We start from the raw sequence: 16,505 nt of genomic DNA on the forward strand, positions 1-16,505 counted from the left end.
AGTAACTGAATCCAAAATGCCCAGATGGGCAAGTAGTACCCTATCCCCTGGACCATTCTGTCCATAATTTAAATGAACACCCTACCAGAAAATTTACTGTGAATTTCCTATAATGCCATAAATCTACGCCATAAATTTTCTGGGTTAACAGGACGTGACCAGAAACTTATCACAGAAAAACTCAAGTGAGGACTGGCTGTCACTCAAAACTGGAAGCAATTAAACTCAATAAAAGATTAATATTTTACAATTAATATTTTACAATTCTACTTTTAAATGAAACTGTCACTCATAAAGCAAATGAATATAGAAGTGCTGCTGGGAAATTACATGTTTTCATCTTTTGCAATTCAGTGTACTTTTCCTTAGCTTTGAACATATTTGTCATTAATCCTAATCTTCAAAACTCTTCTATGCAAGTCTTGGAAAATCCCCTCTGAAATAAAAACCTTTCAGAAACAAATGCAGTCACTCCATTACAGGCATTTTTAAAACCAATACTTTGGGGTTTTTCCCAAATTAGTAAGGACAACATGATTTTGAATTAGCAACAAAACACCAAGAACAAACCTAATCAAAACTGTTTAACTTCTATTTAATGCCTACGCTCCTCCTCTTGGATTGCTCTTAAATCATCTGTCTCTTGCATTGTTTATCTCTGCTTCTCTTCCAATAGCTCTGCACTCCTGTGACTCAGCCAGAGCAGCTGACAACAGACCACAGACCCAGAATTCCTCAGGAGTAAAATGGATCAACTGAACAGGTCATGCCAGCCAGCAAGCAAATGCATGGTACTGCAGATAGAGTATAATTAGTGCTTAAGATGTGCAACAGGCTTCAGAGTATAGCTTTGTCTTAGTGCAGGACAAAAATATTTCCTTTTGGAAAAATGGGGAATGTCTTTTACTTTTTTTTTTCCCAAAATAAAACCACTTTTCTGGCTTCATTAATATCTGTTCTTCCACATTATTCCCTGCCATGCACTCATGGGAAGAGAAGAGCTTCAGATCAATTACCAATTTTCCATTTTGTTGTATTGCACTAAATAGTTTATTTAGTTGTTTGCACTGGGTGATGGGAAATCTTTACTGAGTAGGTTTGGTCACGAGAATGGTTTTTCCCCTCCCTCATCACATAGTCTCCCCCTCACACACCCCCCCTGTTATACACACCTGGTGATCTGTCCCATGGGTGCCCTTCCCCAAGGGCATTGGCCGCGGTCCTCTCTCCCCTGCCCCCATCCCCTAGGGTATAAAACCTCTTGTGTGAGAGTCCCACATTCTCTTTTCTACCTGGGTGGCCCAATCACCTGAGTGTCTTGCACCAAGCCAATAAACAGGATACTTGCACCCACGTGGAGAAGAGCGCCTCTTGTCTTTTACTTTCGTCTATGCGGGTCCGTGTGGGCTAGAGCCTTAAGCTAGCCGGATTGGACTCATATAAGGCCCAGGAAAATCATGGAATACCGCACCATTTCTTCTCTCTCCACCTTCCCTCCCACTTTCTTTAATCCAAACCATCACATTTACATGAGGCATTTTTATCAACAGTCTGACAAAACAATGTGCCTCAGGTAGGTAATTTCATTTTTTGCCTTCCTATAGAGTTGACATCATGAACTGAAAACACATAGAAGGGGAGAGCCTGGTCTAGACAGACCATGAAGGTTTCTTCATCTAGTTATGTTAGTAGAAGAGGATGATCCTGAAATAATTTCCTCCAGTGTGAACCATGGAACCAAGCAAACGTGAATTAAAATATGAAACAAATGCTCAAAATTCATGCAAGTGTAATCAGAACTAAACCTGAATGTAGTTCTGGGGAAGACACTGTGACTGCTTCCTTCCATAGGTCCAATGCTGCTAGGTACCCCCAGAGAATGGGTAAGGCTGGACACAGCCAGGAATTATCTGCCCTTTCCCCCAAAGTCCAGCAGAACAGCCCATCTAGTCCTGCCCAACTTTCCTCACACCAAAATTCTTTTTCCTCTGTTAGGAAGAGCTCAGTAGCTTGATATCTGATAATTAGATATCTATCCATGCTCTTTGCTGGCACATTTATAGATGCATCTACAGATACCTGCAATTTCTTCAGCTAATTTGCATCTACATTAGCTTAATATTGATATCCATACGGGAGTTATCAAGGGCTTACTGAAAATCACCTAATTTTATGGTCATCTGGATGTCACCAACCCTGCTTAGCAGCAGAAGACACACAGGGTCTCCCCCAAGTCCAAGCGCAGCTCAGCAAGCTCAAACCTTCTTTTCTAAGAACACTTATAAAACCAAACTATGCTTGATAGACAAAGAGCATAGTTGTATATCTTCCACCAGCTTCTGTGGCAGAGGAACTGACACACAAAACAACCACTTTTTTCCATCCAGTTTTTCAGTAGTAATCTTCATATTCTACCAGCAACTCATTAGAGCCTCTGAACATGTTGCTGTCTTCAGGAAAGCATGAAAGATGTCAGACTACAAAAACAGATGCAGTTTTCCTCCAGGGTTTCTTAGCGTGTGAGTATCATCCACCGCCAAGACCTTCTAACACTGGTGTGCTGGATAAAAAGAATATGCACTGAGATACCTGTATAAAAAGGGATGCTAGTCGGCAGGAAAACTCCATGCCTACTGTCTCAGAACACCTCTTAATTTTCAGTGATATTGGGTGCCTTGCTTTGTTCCTCATGCAGAGCTGTAATTTCTTCTTCATCCCCTGAATTCTGACATGTAAAAAGTCTCCCAACTGGTGTTCAGTGTCCTCTCTTTGGCTCACAACTGGCTTCTAAAACTGTGAGCCTTGTAGACCTACTACAATAGCTTTTTAATGGAATTTTCCTGTTCTTGTAAGAACCATACAAGATATACATTATCCTAGTGCTTGAAATGAAATTAGAAAATTGCTAATAATGCAATTTAAAAATGGCATCAGTTCTTTCCCATTCTGAAGTTCATCTGACATCAAACAACTTGTGAAACCACAACCACTCAGCAAAATTTGAGTCTAAGATGCCCAGCGTAAGAGGAATGACATTTTAGGGCTGGAAGGGGCACATGCTGGAGAGGCATGCTGTGTCACATGGAGGATGACAGTTGGAAAGGATGGCTGAAATGCAGCAAGCACATCACCATAACAAAAAGTGGCTCCAATGAGGCCTGAGAGGTGGCATGGAGGACAGATCACTCACCACAGCCTGCTCTGCTGGCTCAGCAGGGATGGCCTCCTTTTCTACAACAGCAGCAGCAGCAGGGGTTTCCTTAGCCTTAGGTTCCCCAGGTGGAGTTTCTTCAGCCTCAGTCTTCTGTTATTGATTTTTAAGTAGATAGTGGAAAAATTGTTGAGGAGCATATGATGTTGGGGAGGAAGAGGGAGAAAGGGAACTGTGCCTGGCACAGTGTTGCTTCAAGCTCAGTCTTGCCAGGCTTTGTCCCCAGTAAAAGACAGCATGTAAAGGGCATTTTCATCATCAGTGTTCCCTATGTAAATGAACCACTCCTACATGCCTCCCTCATGAGGAAAGCTTCCTGAGTTATAGTGAGAGGTAATGGAAGTGGGGGGAAAGCAGTTTGCTCAAAAATGCTCCAAAAACTGCTGGCAAGGCCAGAAATTGAAACTGGCACCTATGTGTACCAACCCTAGTCTTCAAACATGAGTTTTAAAAATTACCTCCTCCTCCCTGGTTCTGTCTGTTCTCAGACAATATACCCTCCTCCAGTGAGGGTAAGAAGCAATGAACAGAGAGTGAGACTCAAACAGTTTTTATATGCACAAACAACGACTGATTGAATACTAGCAATGAATTCTAGCAATCAACTCTGTTTTCCTATTAAAATGCATTCTCTCTTGAGCTCTTAATCACCTATGAGGCACTCATTTATCAACCTACTATTGGGATTTCCACCCTTTTAAATTCTGGCCTCAGGTTGTTTTCCAACAAGAGAACCTATAAAATATCACCAGCCTTGCAACATGTTCAGTCTTGTGGCAAAACAGCTCACAGCAGAAGAGTGATCTCCAATAGAGACATTACTCTGCAAATACATGCACCTAACAAGAGGAGAGCTCCAAGCTGTGCTCAGCAGATTTGATTTATAAATTTGGCTGACTCAATCAGATTATCATAAGCCCCAATGATTAATTTGCCATGAACAAATTGCTCAGCATAATATGAAGCTCAAAAGCAATTGCTTTGCAGTTGATAACAGGTTGCTGGCTAGAATGTGGTATCTCCTGTGATGAGGAGACAGCTTCTATGAAATTCTTTAACATCTTTAAGACCTTCTCCTCCTGAGATTTTTCAGGAAAAAAAAAACCCCATAGCTTCTCAATTCTTTGCATACACTCCTTAAGCAGGCTGATTTTTAATGAAGTACAGAGAAATTTGCCAGAGAAGACCTTCAGGATTTGGCAGAGCATTAAGGAGCACTCACTCGTATATTATACAATACTGTGCAAAAATTTCTCTGTGTAGTGCATTAATGACAATTCTAGAGAATTTCATAAGAAATAGGACTGAAATGAGAAATATAAAGTAGATTTATCCCAGGTAATGTGTTTCCTGACATTTAATGATGGAAGATTCTTTCAGACTTAAAATCACAAGTAACATAGAGCAGACTACATTGATGTGCTTCTAGTCACTCATTGAAAAGCATTATTTTACCACATTGCAGCTATGAATAAAAATACTCTCAGGATATTCAGTAACCATCATGAGCACAAACACCACATTAAATAACATTAAATATCACCCTGCTGCTATTAAGTAACTATAGCACTCACCCAGCAATGCTGTTATTCTCATCCTTGCTCCAGGGTAAGCAAAGACGTAAGAGGAGCTAAGAAACTGCCCAGGTATGATCACTTCTGAGAAGATTGTGCCCTCCTTAGAAGTAGACTGTGTCCACTATTGATATGGTGGTGAGTTGATAAAATTACAGCAATTTTTGAGATATGTATCAGCTCCTTGCTGTACACTGGACCATAGTACTCATTCTAGTAATTTCTTAAATGCAATAAACGAACAGACTGTTTGACTACACCTTTATAAAATAAACATAGCTTACAATGTTCTGGTTTTCTTTTCTTTTGCTCTGTGCTATCCTTGTGAAAGATTGTTTCAGTGAATATGGATTTACAACTACAATGATATCATCAACTCTCCCAAATGGAAGACTTGCATAAGGTGGTGTGATTTAAAGGACTGAAAACAAAACCCAACACAACTTACCAAAGGCTCTTCCACATTCTCATTTGATTGCACTGTAAATGCAGAGATATCCTAGACATAGAAATGAAAAACAATAATGTAAAAATATTTGAGACAGTATATTTGCAGGTGTCCATTAAAGACCTGATTTTTAATGGCTTACTCAGATAAAATCACTAAGTACATTTACATAGAATAAGATGGCAAATTAATGGAACTAAAATTATATTTATATTTATTTAGATTATCTGAGTACCATTAATATTAAAACCATTATTTTATCAGTTTTATATTCAATGTTTCTAAACCAGCATTTTTCACCTCACTAAAGGTAGTGAACACATGTGATTCACACCCTTCATTAAATACATGTGATTCACAAGGACTTCATTTAAGGTGCAATGCACTTCTAAGTTGTAGAACTCTGAATTAGTAGATTACACATGGCTGTGCCTGCAGAGTATGCCAGCTGTAAGGTAATTCCCTCTTGATCATGGGCTTTTATTTGAATAATAACTATAGCAATTACAAATACAAAATTTTACCTGTACTAAGTAGAAAAATGGAGGTGTTTCCCAACATCTTGCTCACTCAGAACCAATTAATTTGCATATTATTGCTGGGCCAAATTATTTTTCTAACACAGAGGAGAGAGAAAATACGTATTTTCTCCAGATAAAAATTTTGTCTTAATTATCAGATCCTTGTGCTTTGCCCCTTCCATCTGGATCCTTTACTATACTAAATGTCCTGGAACAGAATGGTTAATCATAGAAAGACTCATTTCCATCCTCGTATAAGCTGAGCCTTTTTGGGTACTTTTAAAATTTGGTGTACAGGGTGTGCTGTGGTTGAGTCAGTCTCTAAGAGAATGCTGGAAAAAAATAAGGCCCTAGGTATTCCACCTGAAATTTGGGATTTTAATACAGCCCGGGAATCTGAAAGCATAAACACGGTGTGTTTACGTGCTGTATCTCTGTGATGCATACCACAAACTCACTATCAGCACCATAGCAGATAAATAACTTAGGTTAAACTTTGAGAATAAAATGTATCTTAAGTAAAAATGAAGAAAAAAATAAAACTCACTACATATTTACACAGAGAGTTACTGAAAATAGGTGAAACTGAAAATGTGCTTAACAAGATTTTGGGATTGTGAGAATAATAATCCACAAAAGAGCACAATAAAACAGCTAGACTAGCCATTTTAGGAGAAAACAGCTGTCCCACTAAGGCAGTCAGATATTTCTCTTTAGACTCTGTCTTGCCAAAAGTCTTAAGAGTATTAGAATCTTTCTAGCAACACCTAAGAATTTCTGACAATAGACAAGGTACGGATTTGAGACAATATGATGTTTCAATTTAGCTTGTCTGTAGAACAGATTTCCTGAATTTTTATAGCCAGTTCTAGTGCCTTCCTAATAGCACAGAAAAAAAAAAAATCTCAAAACCTGTTTATTTCTTACCTGTGCAAATCCATTAAATGCTATGGTGGATCCCTAAGTAAAAGTGAAGATCAAAACAAATTATCATTTGTTTACTAAATCTGAACATGAGTTAAAACATTTTTATTTGCAAAATAAAAATGTAGGCCAGACATAAAAAAAAAAGAAACAAAAAAGAAAAAAGAGAAAAAAAAATAAAATGAAGGGTAAGGCAGCAAGAAATTTTTACAACAGTGGTATTTGGTAACAGACATCACATTAAAGAAAACGAGAAAAAGAAAAAACAGAATACCTTAAATATTTTTAAAAAACAATAATTAAAAAAAAGACCAGGTGCATTTAAAGATCTATGGGTAAAACAAAAAAGCTGCCAGACACAATTTGTCTTCACAGTTCAATGCTTCATTCACCATTTTTAAATGTATTTAGTCAGCCTGCTTGACGGGCTGAAGGGCACTACACCATGAAGAGTCGCATGGCAATTTTTCAAAAAAAGAAATAGCATGGACTTAGGAAGGGCAGTAGGAAACACACAAATGGAATGTTTATAAACAACAAGCTTATGCTTGGCCTAAGGAACTCTTTGTCTAGACTACACTACACACTGGGGTAGGTACCTCTTCTTTATCAGCCTCAATTTCCTGGTACAACAATCCATATCTCCGGTTAGCAATTTCATCTTCAGATAAATCTGAGTTGTTGGTCTCATTGTCTTTAGGACTAGTTGAACTCTCGGTGCTAGCATTTCTGGAATTTCCCATTTGAAACAGAGACAAGGGTCTAGCTATCTCCTTGCTCGGTCCAGGATTGCTACTGCCTGCCCGCTCTCTGGGCAAATCTTGTTTTACTAGTGTCTCCTGAATTATGTGGCCTGTGCTTGCACCTACTTCCCCCCAGCTGTTATCAGTACCTCCTAGGTCTTCTGTAGACCATTTATTACTAATGCCTAACCAAACATTTTCCATGTTACCTTCCTCTGAGTTTTGCTGCTTGGGGAAAAAGGGCCAATTATCCAGTCCATTGGCTTGGCTATCTGACAGACTAGAAAAACCCCAGGAATCATTAGTAACTGTTGGATCCCAGTTTGCCAGCCAGGGCTCTGTTTCCAAGGCTTCAGGGACACTACTGCTAATCACTTCAGTGGCTGCTGTTGCTGTCCTACCTGTCACTTGGTCATCTGCATTATCTAGGCAAGGATTATCACAGCTTGTGCTAGCAGCATCAGCTGCCTTGGGTAGCAATGTCCACTGTTCTTCAGCAGCAGCTTGACCTTTAGTACCAGTACTACCATTTGGGAGGTGGCTGATGCTATTATCTTCAGTTCCTTTACCAGACTCTTCTGTACTGAATAATTCAGCATCACATGGATCACTTCCAGTATCTGGAAGGTACTTGCCTGTGTGGTCTAGGTCAACATGTGCCCTCGTGTTTATACACTCCATGGATGTACTCTGTCCAGTACCACTGTCAGTTTGATCTAAGGCCTCCTCAAATGTATTTTCATGGTCCTCATCCCAGATACCAAGAACTCTCTCAGGTTCAGAGCCAGTGCTTTCTACAGTCTTACAGTTGTACCCCCCTATTTTGTCCCTACTTTCTAGCCCTGTGCTCAGCAATGGTATTTCGCTATCCATCTCCTCAATGACATTGACCTGTTTGAATTCTTCTTCTGTAGAGTTTTCTAGGTTACCACCACTAGCTCTCCCAGTATCCCCATAATTATCTTCAAACTCCTGTAAATTTTCTACCTCTGTGCTGACTAAAATTTCAAGATCTGACTTTGCTAAACCGTTATGAAATTCTGCCTCACTGTTTCCTTTGGTTTCACAGCTTTGCTCTTCCAGTTCCTCTGTACTTTCTACCTCCTTGTAGTTAGCTCCAGTCTCTACCTTTTCACTTGGCTTGACACCTGCCCACTCGTCTTCCTCATGCTCTTCCTCTGCCTTTTGCACATCACATGGGAGTGGTTCATTCAACAAGCTATCAGTTCCAAGGATGGGTGCCTCAAAACTGGTTACATTCTCTAAAGGCTGATTGGTCACCACATCTTTCCACACGACACTTTTGGCATCCAACTGGTCCTCCAGTGAAGTCCTCTGGTTTTCGTTTACAGAAGCTGGCCCTGGTGCAGCATCCTCCTGCTCACCTACTGCAGGCCAAACATTAGCAGGCAGAGTACCCGTGGATTCACTTGAGTTTTGCTCTGCCCTGGGGAAAAGCAAAGAACTGCCTGCAGTAATTTCCTGGCTGATACTGGGTGTGCTAACATCTAGGCCCCAGTTGAGTGAACCTAGATCAGTTTGAGATCTGTTAGTATCTTCTGATGACCCACTGTTTGGGGTTTCCTCCATGATCAGGTTACACAAGGAAAGACTTTTTGAAGAATCAGGCTTTAAGCAGACAGAAAAGCAAAGAAAAAACACAAGATGAAAAAGATAAAGGCGGACTTGATGAGAAAACACAACATTTATATTTTACAAGAGCAATTTTAATCTAAAGAATGAAGTGACTACATTAAGCAATTTTAGGAAAAGCTATGTGATTTGCAATATCTGAAGGCAATAAATTGTAATGCAAAAGAGCAGCACTGATATACAAAACCAGAAAACTATGCATTACACCACCGTGATTAAAGAAGTCTCTAGAGTGGTTGTCATTTTGGGGGGAGGTTTGCTTACCGGCTGCACCAATTCGCTGCTTGTCTGTATAGAACGAAGTCATACACATAAAACACAGAAAAGAAGAACATGATTTACTTTGATACAGCAGCAGTTCATTAATTAGCAGCTCTCTAACCAGCTGCAGTTACCAAATCAGAGTGGGGAAGGAGCAGTGGGTCCTTTCCCACCACTCCAACCAAGACTAATTCCTGGCCTCTGAATTTGAAATCTCTGAATTACATTATAAAAAAAGTTCTTCATGTATGTTGAATATTGATCACCTCTTGCTTTCCCCTGTGAGTCACTAACATTTTTATTTCAAATGTTTAGCTATGAAGTACACTGGCATTTTTAAAAAAAAAGAACAAAGATGAAAAAAATTATAATACAGAATAAATACATAACATTAAAAGGCTATAAATAAACTGTGCAAAAAGAAGAAATTAATAAAACTATCTAAGTTTAGAGCAATACATTCTCAACATTTCTAGGTTATTTCATGTAGTCCAAATATTTGCAGCCTTGAAATTTTGGCTAGCCTACATATATGACTGTTTTTATCAAACCTTATTTAACTTCACTCAATATAAGGACATACACATTTAATGTACATCATACATGGAATGTGAAAAAGACTGTGCTGTGAATCTGAATACATGACAAGCATTCACAGATTTCTGTGCTGGCTGAAGCTACAAAAGGTCAAACATGGACATACCAGGCTCCATGTCAAGTCAACCTAGCTAACTCCATTACATACAGTCAAAAGAATGCTCACAAAAAATGGGTTGTTTTCTTCCTGCAGATCATTTAATGTGATTTGGCACCAGGAGGAAGAAAGAAGGATTCATTCAGTTTCTTATAGCAGCAGTTTCTTTTGTGAGTAACTCCAGTTCACTGTATTGCTCACAAAGACAAGCTAAATTCTTTCTTTACTCCTAGTTTTGAGAAAATGGTTGTCCACTGGGTTAACGGACACTGTCAGGTATTTAAAACAAGTGACTAATATCCATTATTACCTTCTAATAGCTGAACTTTGGCCATATTAAAAGCAACACACTTAGCTGCAAAGATTGTGAATCTTTTAGCCTAGATTTCTGACATCATTTAGGTTTTGTAGGCTAAGTAACAGAGATTATTTTTTGTTGTTAGTTTTAAAAGATACCCAGTGGCTTCATATACTTGAAAGAGTTTTTTCATGGCCTGTGAATTCTTTATCTCGGCTTTTGGTAAAAGAATTGTAAATGTGAGTTTAAGTTACAAAATCAGAGGCACAGAAATACTATTATGTATGTCAGGCTTACCGTCCATAGGTCCCATGGCAATGTCTGGAAAAAGTAGCGAAAGAAAGAGCTTGTCAGAAAAATACCATTCCGGAATGGTATGTCCAACATGCTTCATAACAATGCCCATTAAATGAGAAGAGAGAACTTATTTATAAGCATGCTTATAGTACATACATATTTTATATATTAGCACATGTCCATATGTGCATGTCTCTACACATCTGCATAATACTTTTTGTTATAAAGGATGGGAAGTATGCAATGCATTTTGGTATTTCCCATTTCAAAGTAGTTGTTGCTTTCCAGCAAACCCACATGTGTGCATGAGTAATGGCCACATTTGGAGCTGGGGACTAAATGACTTCCAATAGGTATACACGCCTCTGCAAGGTGTCAGCTTTAAAGAGATTACAAAGTTGGGGTTTTCTAGCCAGTTAAAAATGACACAGATAACCACTGAGAATTAGTGGCCTTCCTCACAACACTGACACTAGAAAGGAAAATGGCATACTATTTGGGAAAGGAAATAAGAAAGCTGACTAATATTTTCTTTTTCTTGTCCAGTCTGTTAATTAATGCTAGTGACCTCTCAACAGAAGAGCTAAACAAACAAATGAAAGAAAAGCAGCAGACTTCATGCCAAATATTTATAGCCCACCACATGAGACGGAACTCTGCTGGTTCGTATCAAAAGAGAAGAGAGCCAGACAGGTTTAGAAAGGTCCTTTCTAATGCAGCCATAGAAACAGAAAAGCAACTGCAGGAAGGACAGACCAGGGCTCACCTACTGTGGTTGGATCACCCTGGCATAGTGGAGGGAGGTAATTAATTAAATTAACAACAGACAAGTCATGCCAGGCCTTCCAAGGAATCATGCACAGATGACTACCTCTCTCTCCACACTCCTACCTCAGCTGTTTCCTGAATGGAAAATATCCATGACTGAAGCAAAAACTATACACATATGGAAATACCATATAAGGCTCTCTTCTTAATCTCCCTGCAAGCACAGGGCTCTCCAGCCACAGGTTTCATTCTCTCTATACTGCCATAGTAATCACCCTGTCAACTCCAGGGAAAACAAGACCCAGACTGCAGGGCTGTCCTCCCTTCTAAAATCATGGTGCTCTGACTCATCCACAGTTCTTGTAGATGTGGGCCATTTTTTCTCATATGCCTTTGTTCTGCAGAAAGGCGAAAGGAGTGAGTAAAACTGCTCAGTGAATTCTTCCTATGCCCCTATATGAAAAGTTACTATGTTACTTTTTTAATACAAATTTTCTACACAAAATTATATTCTGTATTTCATGGCATAGTTGAATATAAAATAACTGTTTTTCACTAAAGTAATAAACTTTTCTACAATCTGTACAATATGATGTCAGAACAAATATGTTCTGTCATAAGAGTTAAGTATCTTTTGTTTAATGATCCCACTGCTCTAATCAGCATTATTATAAAACAAGCTGAAAGAGTAGTTAGCAAAGTCCCACTTAGTCTTTTCTGTCACTGCTGAATGCTATGGAATGTCATTTGCCTTCCCCTTCCTTTTCTCTGTTTAAAAGGAGAAAAAACATAACAAGTAAAATGCACAAAGCTTTTGCTAGAATGAAACACTTCTCATAGCAAATCTCAATGAGAAAATTTGGCTAATGTTCAGAGTGTTGACAGTGCATTCTTTTTCTGACAGCACATACCTCGTCAAAGATCGCTACAGATCTCATTACATAACTAGGGCTTCACACTGAATAAGAAATTAATTAACTGAGGTAGAGATCAGCAGAGAATCAGGACCATGTCAGCCTTAAAGCTTCTTGTCTTCTCAATCCTTTCCCAGTGCTGCAGTTCTGAACAGCTGACAAGTCTTCTCATGTCTCACAGAACAAGCCAGATTAATGAATGATAGGTCTTGCTAACAGTGTATTAACATTGTTTCTTTGTGTACAATACAGGGATACAGACATGTGGGCCATGAGATCTTCCCTACTTTGCTACCTGGCCTTTGGGTAGTGAGGTGAATTCTAGATTTTAAAATAGCATGTCCTGTAGGATAAGCCAATGAATATCAGCAACTTGATTTATAAGAATTTTCTTTTTTTTTTTTTATTTTAGTTTTCCTCTTTCTTTTTTTCATATTGCTGCAAAAAGCTACCATTACAAATATTACTATTGAATGTAGACTTTCAATAACACGACATTCTATAAGAAAACACCCTATTCCATACTCTAATTTTCCTTGAGGTTAGGCCTAAAGTAGATCAATAGCAAAACCAGTCAGATCATACCACTGCTTGATACAGAAACTCCATCAGAGTAAAGCAACTGCATGCTGACTCCATGAGACCTAGGTCCTCTAAGGTATCTTTCCAGACATGAAGAATCAAAGTCAGGTCAGAAAAGTTGTCAGAAAAACAGGCACTGGAGAATAATAATGTTTACACTATGAGTTATTCTAACGATGGAAAGTAATAGCTTGCTAAAGTCAAGGTAAAGGTACCAACAACCATTCTCATCAGCAGACATCTCATTTTACCACATAACAATTTCCTCTCCTTCCAGTACACCATCAAGTACATTATTACTGACGGGGAAGACAGAAGGCTGACTTGTGCTTCTCAGGAAGATAAAGTTTTTCAGATACTCCTTATTAATACATGAGGCAAACCTTTTCTACTAAACACAGTATATTGCATTCATATGCTTTGACTATGGCAAGGCAAAGAGATACCTGAGACATGGGTGAATGACTAACTCCTGTTGATACAGCTTCTGGCTTGAAAGGGTCGAAGTCCAAATCCAGTAATGATTCCTCTTTCTTAGCTTCAGGTACTTCATTCTTTTAGAAGAGAAATATAACTCTTGAAAAACTTAACTTTTAAAAGCTGCCCTGTGCAGTAAAATATTAAAATGATCAAGAAAAAAAACCAAAACACCCCACAGATTTACTAGCTATGGTGCACACCAGAAGGGGAAGAAGCTCTGAAGACTTTCCTGAGTTTGGTATAAGTTTTACTTTTACGAGATTCACTCTTATGATGTCTTTGGTTTCTCTGTAATAGAGGTTTGCCTTTTCAGGCTAAACAGTCACAGCCCTTTCAAAGAAGTGTTGAGTGTGCATCACTTGATGTTGAAGGCCCTTTTAAAGTGCTTTGAGACACAATCAAAGTTAAAAACTACATAAATGACACCCAACGCCCATACATTCTAAGAAGTTAGTCTCTTCCCAAACACAGACATTAGTAAAAAGCCAATACAGAAGGATCTGAATGCATTTGAATTAAGTTTTGATTCTGAACATGTATACCAATTTACAATTAATGTTGTCTTTAGCTCTAAACTTTAGGAAACATCTGATAGTAAGGAAGGTTGCCCAGAGCAACTGGAAGGTTGCCCAGTAACGTTGTCCACTGGAAGGCTGCAAGTAAAGTTGCCCAGAGTAGTAGTCATGGATGTTCCATCCTTAAAAGTGTTCAAAGCCAAGTGGGATGGAGCATTGATCAACCTGGTCTTGTGAGGGCTATCCCTGTCCATGGCAGGGGGAAGAAACTAGATGATCTTTAAGGTCTCTTTCAACCAAAAACATTTTATGATTCTATGATATGGTCTTATTAAACTGGATTACCAGGGTTGAGTCTTTTTGGCTTGCAATTAATAAATTAGCCAAGGCCTCTGAGGTCACTATAAAAATATATACACATATATATGTCCAATGGGCTACAGGTCTTTTCTGCTATAAATTAACTTGAAAAAACTATCAGTGTGTTTCAACATAAAATTCTAATTAGTGTGAAACTATAGCTGAGATTTAATTATCATTAATTGTAAATATTCTAGGCAAGCATCTTGGTCTTGCTAACAAGGCTAGTACTGCCTACTGCTAGTTGTTCAGTTAAACAGTGAGAGAGCTTGTACGACTGGGCAAGTCTACTGCAATATGGCACGTATAAACCCAGCAAAACTAGGAGATAATAATAATAAAGATGATGACAATGATAGTAAAAATAATGAGCAAAGACTTTCTGTTATTAAAACATTTAAGAGTATAAACATTCCAAATTACTGTTACTATTGGTAAACAGATGTTCAAAGTTAGGTAATTAATGGCTTCCATTATGCCACAAAACACCTTAACTCTCTGTGTCACCTGCAAACATGGTCAAAAGGGCTACTCAGCTCCCATGTTAGGAGTGACAGAGTGACCTAAAACTCTTCAGTCTGTAAGAGGAGCTAGGCGTGATGTCTATATCAGTGTGAGAGGCACAGGGGTTTGGCTACTCCCTGATTCTTCAGGGAGGCAGGAAAGCAGTTGGCAGCAAAGTTCATGAGGGCAAATGTAAAATAAAGAAGCGGTGCTGCTCCATGAGGCACAGGGTCTAGCTGGGGACCTTCTCAGCTTCAGGTACTGTGAATGTGAAAAATGTGCACATGCTGAAAGAGTGAATAAATTTGTGGCAAAGTAGTCTGCTGAGGCTTACTAAATTGGTAGAAATCACGTTGAGCAAGCCCCAGAGCAGCAAAAGAATGGAGGCTAAGAGACTCTAGTAGAAGAAGGTATCAGGAGTACCAACATTGCTTGCCTTGATTTATCTTCTTAGGCCATAGACCAGATAAGGTATCGAAAGTCACAGGGTACTGATCACTGATAGCCAAGTTACCCATGCCACGCAGACCAAAATGAAGAGAACACTCATCTTAACTTTAGTGACAAAGCCCCAAATAAACATACAGAGTACCTAAGATATCACATTACCGGGATGTGCAGGAGAAACAGGGACCTCAGGAAGCCGCTCAATAAGGGACAAAGCTATGACAGGAAGGTCTGCCAAATATACTGTATTTATTCCACTAGAGCATAATGAAGCATGAATAAATTAAACATTCGAAAGAGGCAGCTGTGGCAGAGGCAAGGCTGTACCTCCTAAAGGTATGTACAAGGAATGAAGAAGGCACAAGAAACCTTCAAGGACTACCAGAACTGTTACCCTCTCTCTGTACACAGTCTGTACAAGCCTTAAAGTAGCCTTAGCAGTTATGGACCATTCACTTTAGAACTGTCAGGCACACTCAGACACATATGTATCTGTAGGGGGCATATAAAGGCCTACAATGTCCATGTTAGTAACTGGACAGCAGGGAGAAATGTGATGTGAAGAAAAGAAGAAAGAAGAAGCAAAGAACACACATTTCTGAATGATCCTTTCATCTGGTCAACCAGATATTTAATCTTCTCACCTCCTTCTTTTACTAGACAGTAATTAAGTCCATTTTTGACAATGAATAACCTGGATGTGTAAGACACTTTTGAATCAGTGAACAAATATTCAACAGCATCAAGCAGAACTGTCTTTCACCATCGCGCACTAATGCAGCGAATGCGTCAGTATTGCTTAGTAAAGGAGGAACAACAAAAATTATAGGATATTTGTGTTTCAAGAAACAAAAGTTTAGCCTGTTTGTAATCCCCTCCAAAACACTGTACTAAAGCAGCAAAGCTCTTCTCATCAGTCTGTTGGTTTTGTGCCTCTGCAGAAGCAGGGTCTGGGACACCAGAGGTGGTCCCTTGGGAAGTCCTGCAGGCTCTGCAGGCCTAATAGCTTTCTCCATACTGCTCAACAAGGGCTTTGGGAATTTAGGAGGAGCCCTAAACATCAAGAGGAGTAAGTTCCTATTTCCTGTGGATTTCATGCTATATTTTCCTTAACTGGTTCACATACACAAGGATACAAAATCTATACATCACATTATTTGGGTATGTCCAAACTTACTGAGAGATCTCAAATATAGTAAAGATGCTTTAGTGATGCAGGTGGGCTTTGTGGATGCAGAAGTGTAAATGATTGATGGCCAGGGAATAGCTTAGGATACTCCCTGGTCATTGACTGTGGAAGAGGGAAGGACA

General features: G+C 39.1%; 1 protein-coding gene across 7 annotated transcripts in view; it reads right to left on the reverse strand.

Moving 5' to 3' along the window:
• The window catches only part of AMPH (amphiphysin), a 130,467-nt gene that overhangs the window by 15,895 nt on the left and 98,067 nt on the right, over window positions 1-16,505 (reverse strand). For 3 of the 7 annotated variants that reach the window (XM_030234070.2, XM_050971748.1, XM_018924016.3), the window contains 6 exons: window positions 13,335-13,442; window positions 10,625-10,648; window positions 9,339-9,362; window positions 6,682-6,714; window positions 5,234-5,284; window positions 3,191-3,304 (listed from right to left, as the gene is read on the reverse strand). In XM_030234070.2, the coding sequence (XP_030089930.1) occupies window positions 3,191-3,304; window positions 5,234-5,284; window positions 6,682-6,714; window positions 9,339-9,362; window positions 10,625-10,648; window positions 13,335-13,442 (354 nt within the window). Of the gene's footprint in view, window positions 1-3,190; window positions 3,305-5,233; window positions 5,285-6,681; window positions 6,715-8,549; window positions 9,051-9,338; window positions 9,363-10,624; window positions 10,649-13,334; window positions 13,443-16,505 lie in introns of all 7 variants that reach the window. The other 4 variants (XM_018924014.3, XM_018924015.3, XM_050971749.1 and 1 more) reach the window with 3 other exon arrangements.

Source organism: Serinus canaria, chromosome 2, assembly GCF_022539315.1.
Source record: "Serinus canaria isolate serCan28SL12 chromosome 2, serCan2020, whole genome shotgun sequence".
NCBI lineage: Eukaryota > Metazoa > Chordata > Aves > Passeriformes > Fringillidae > Serinus > Serinus canaria.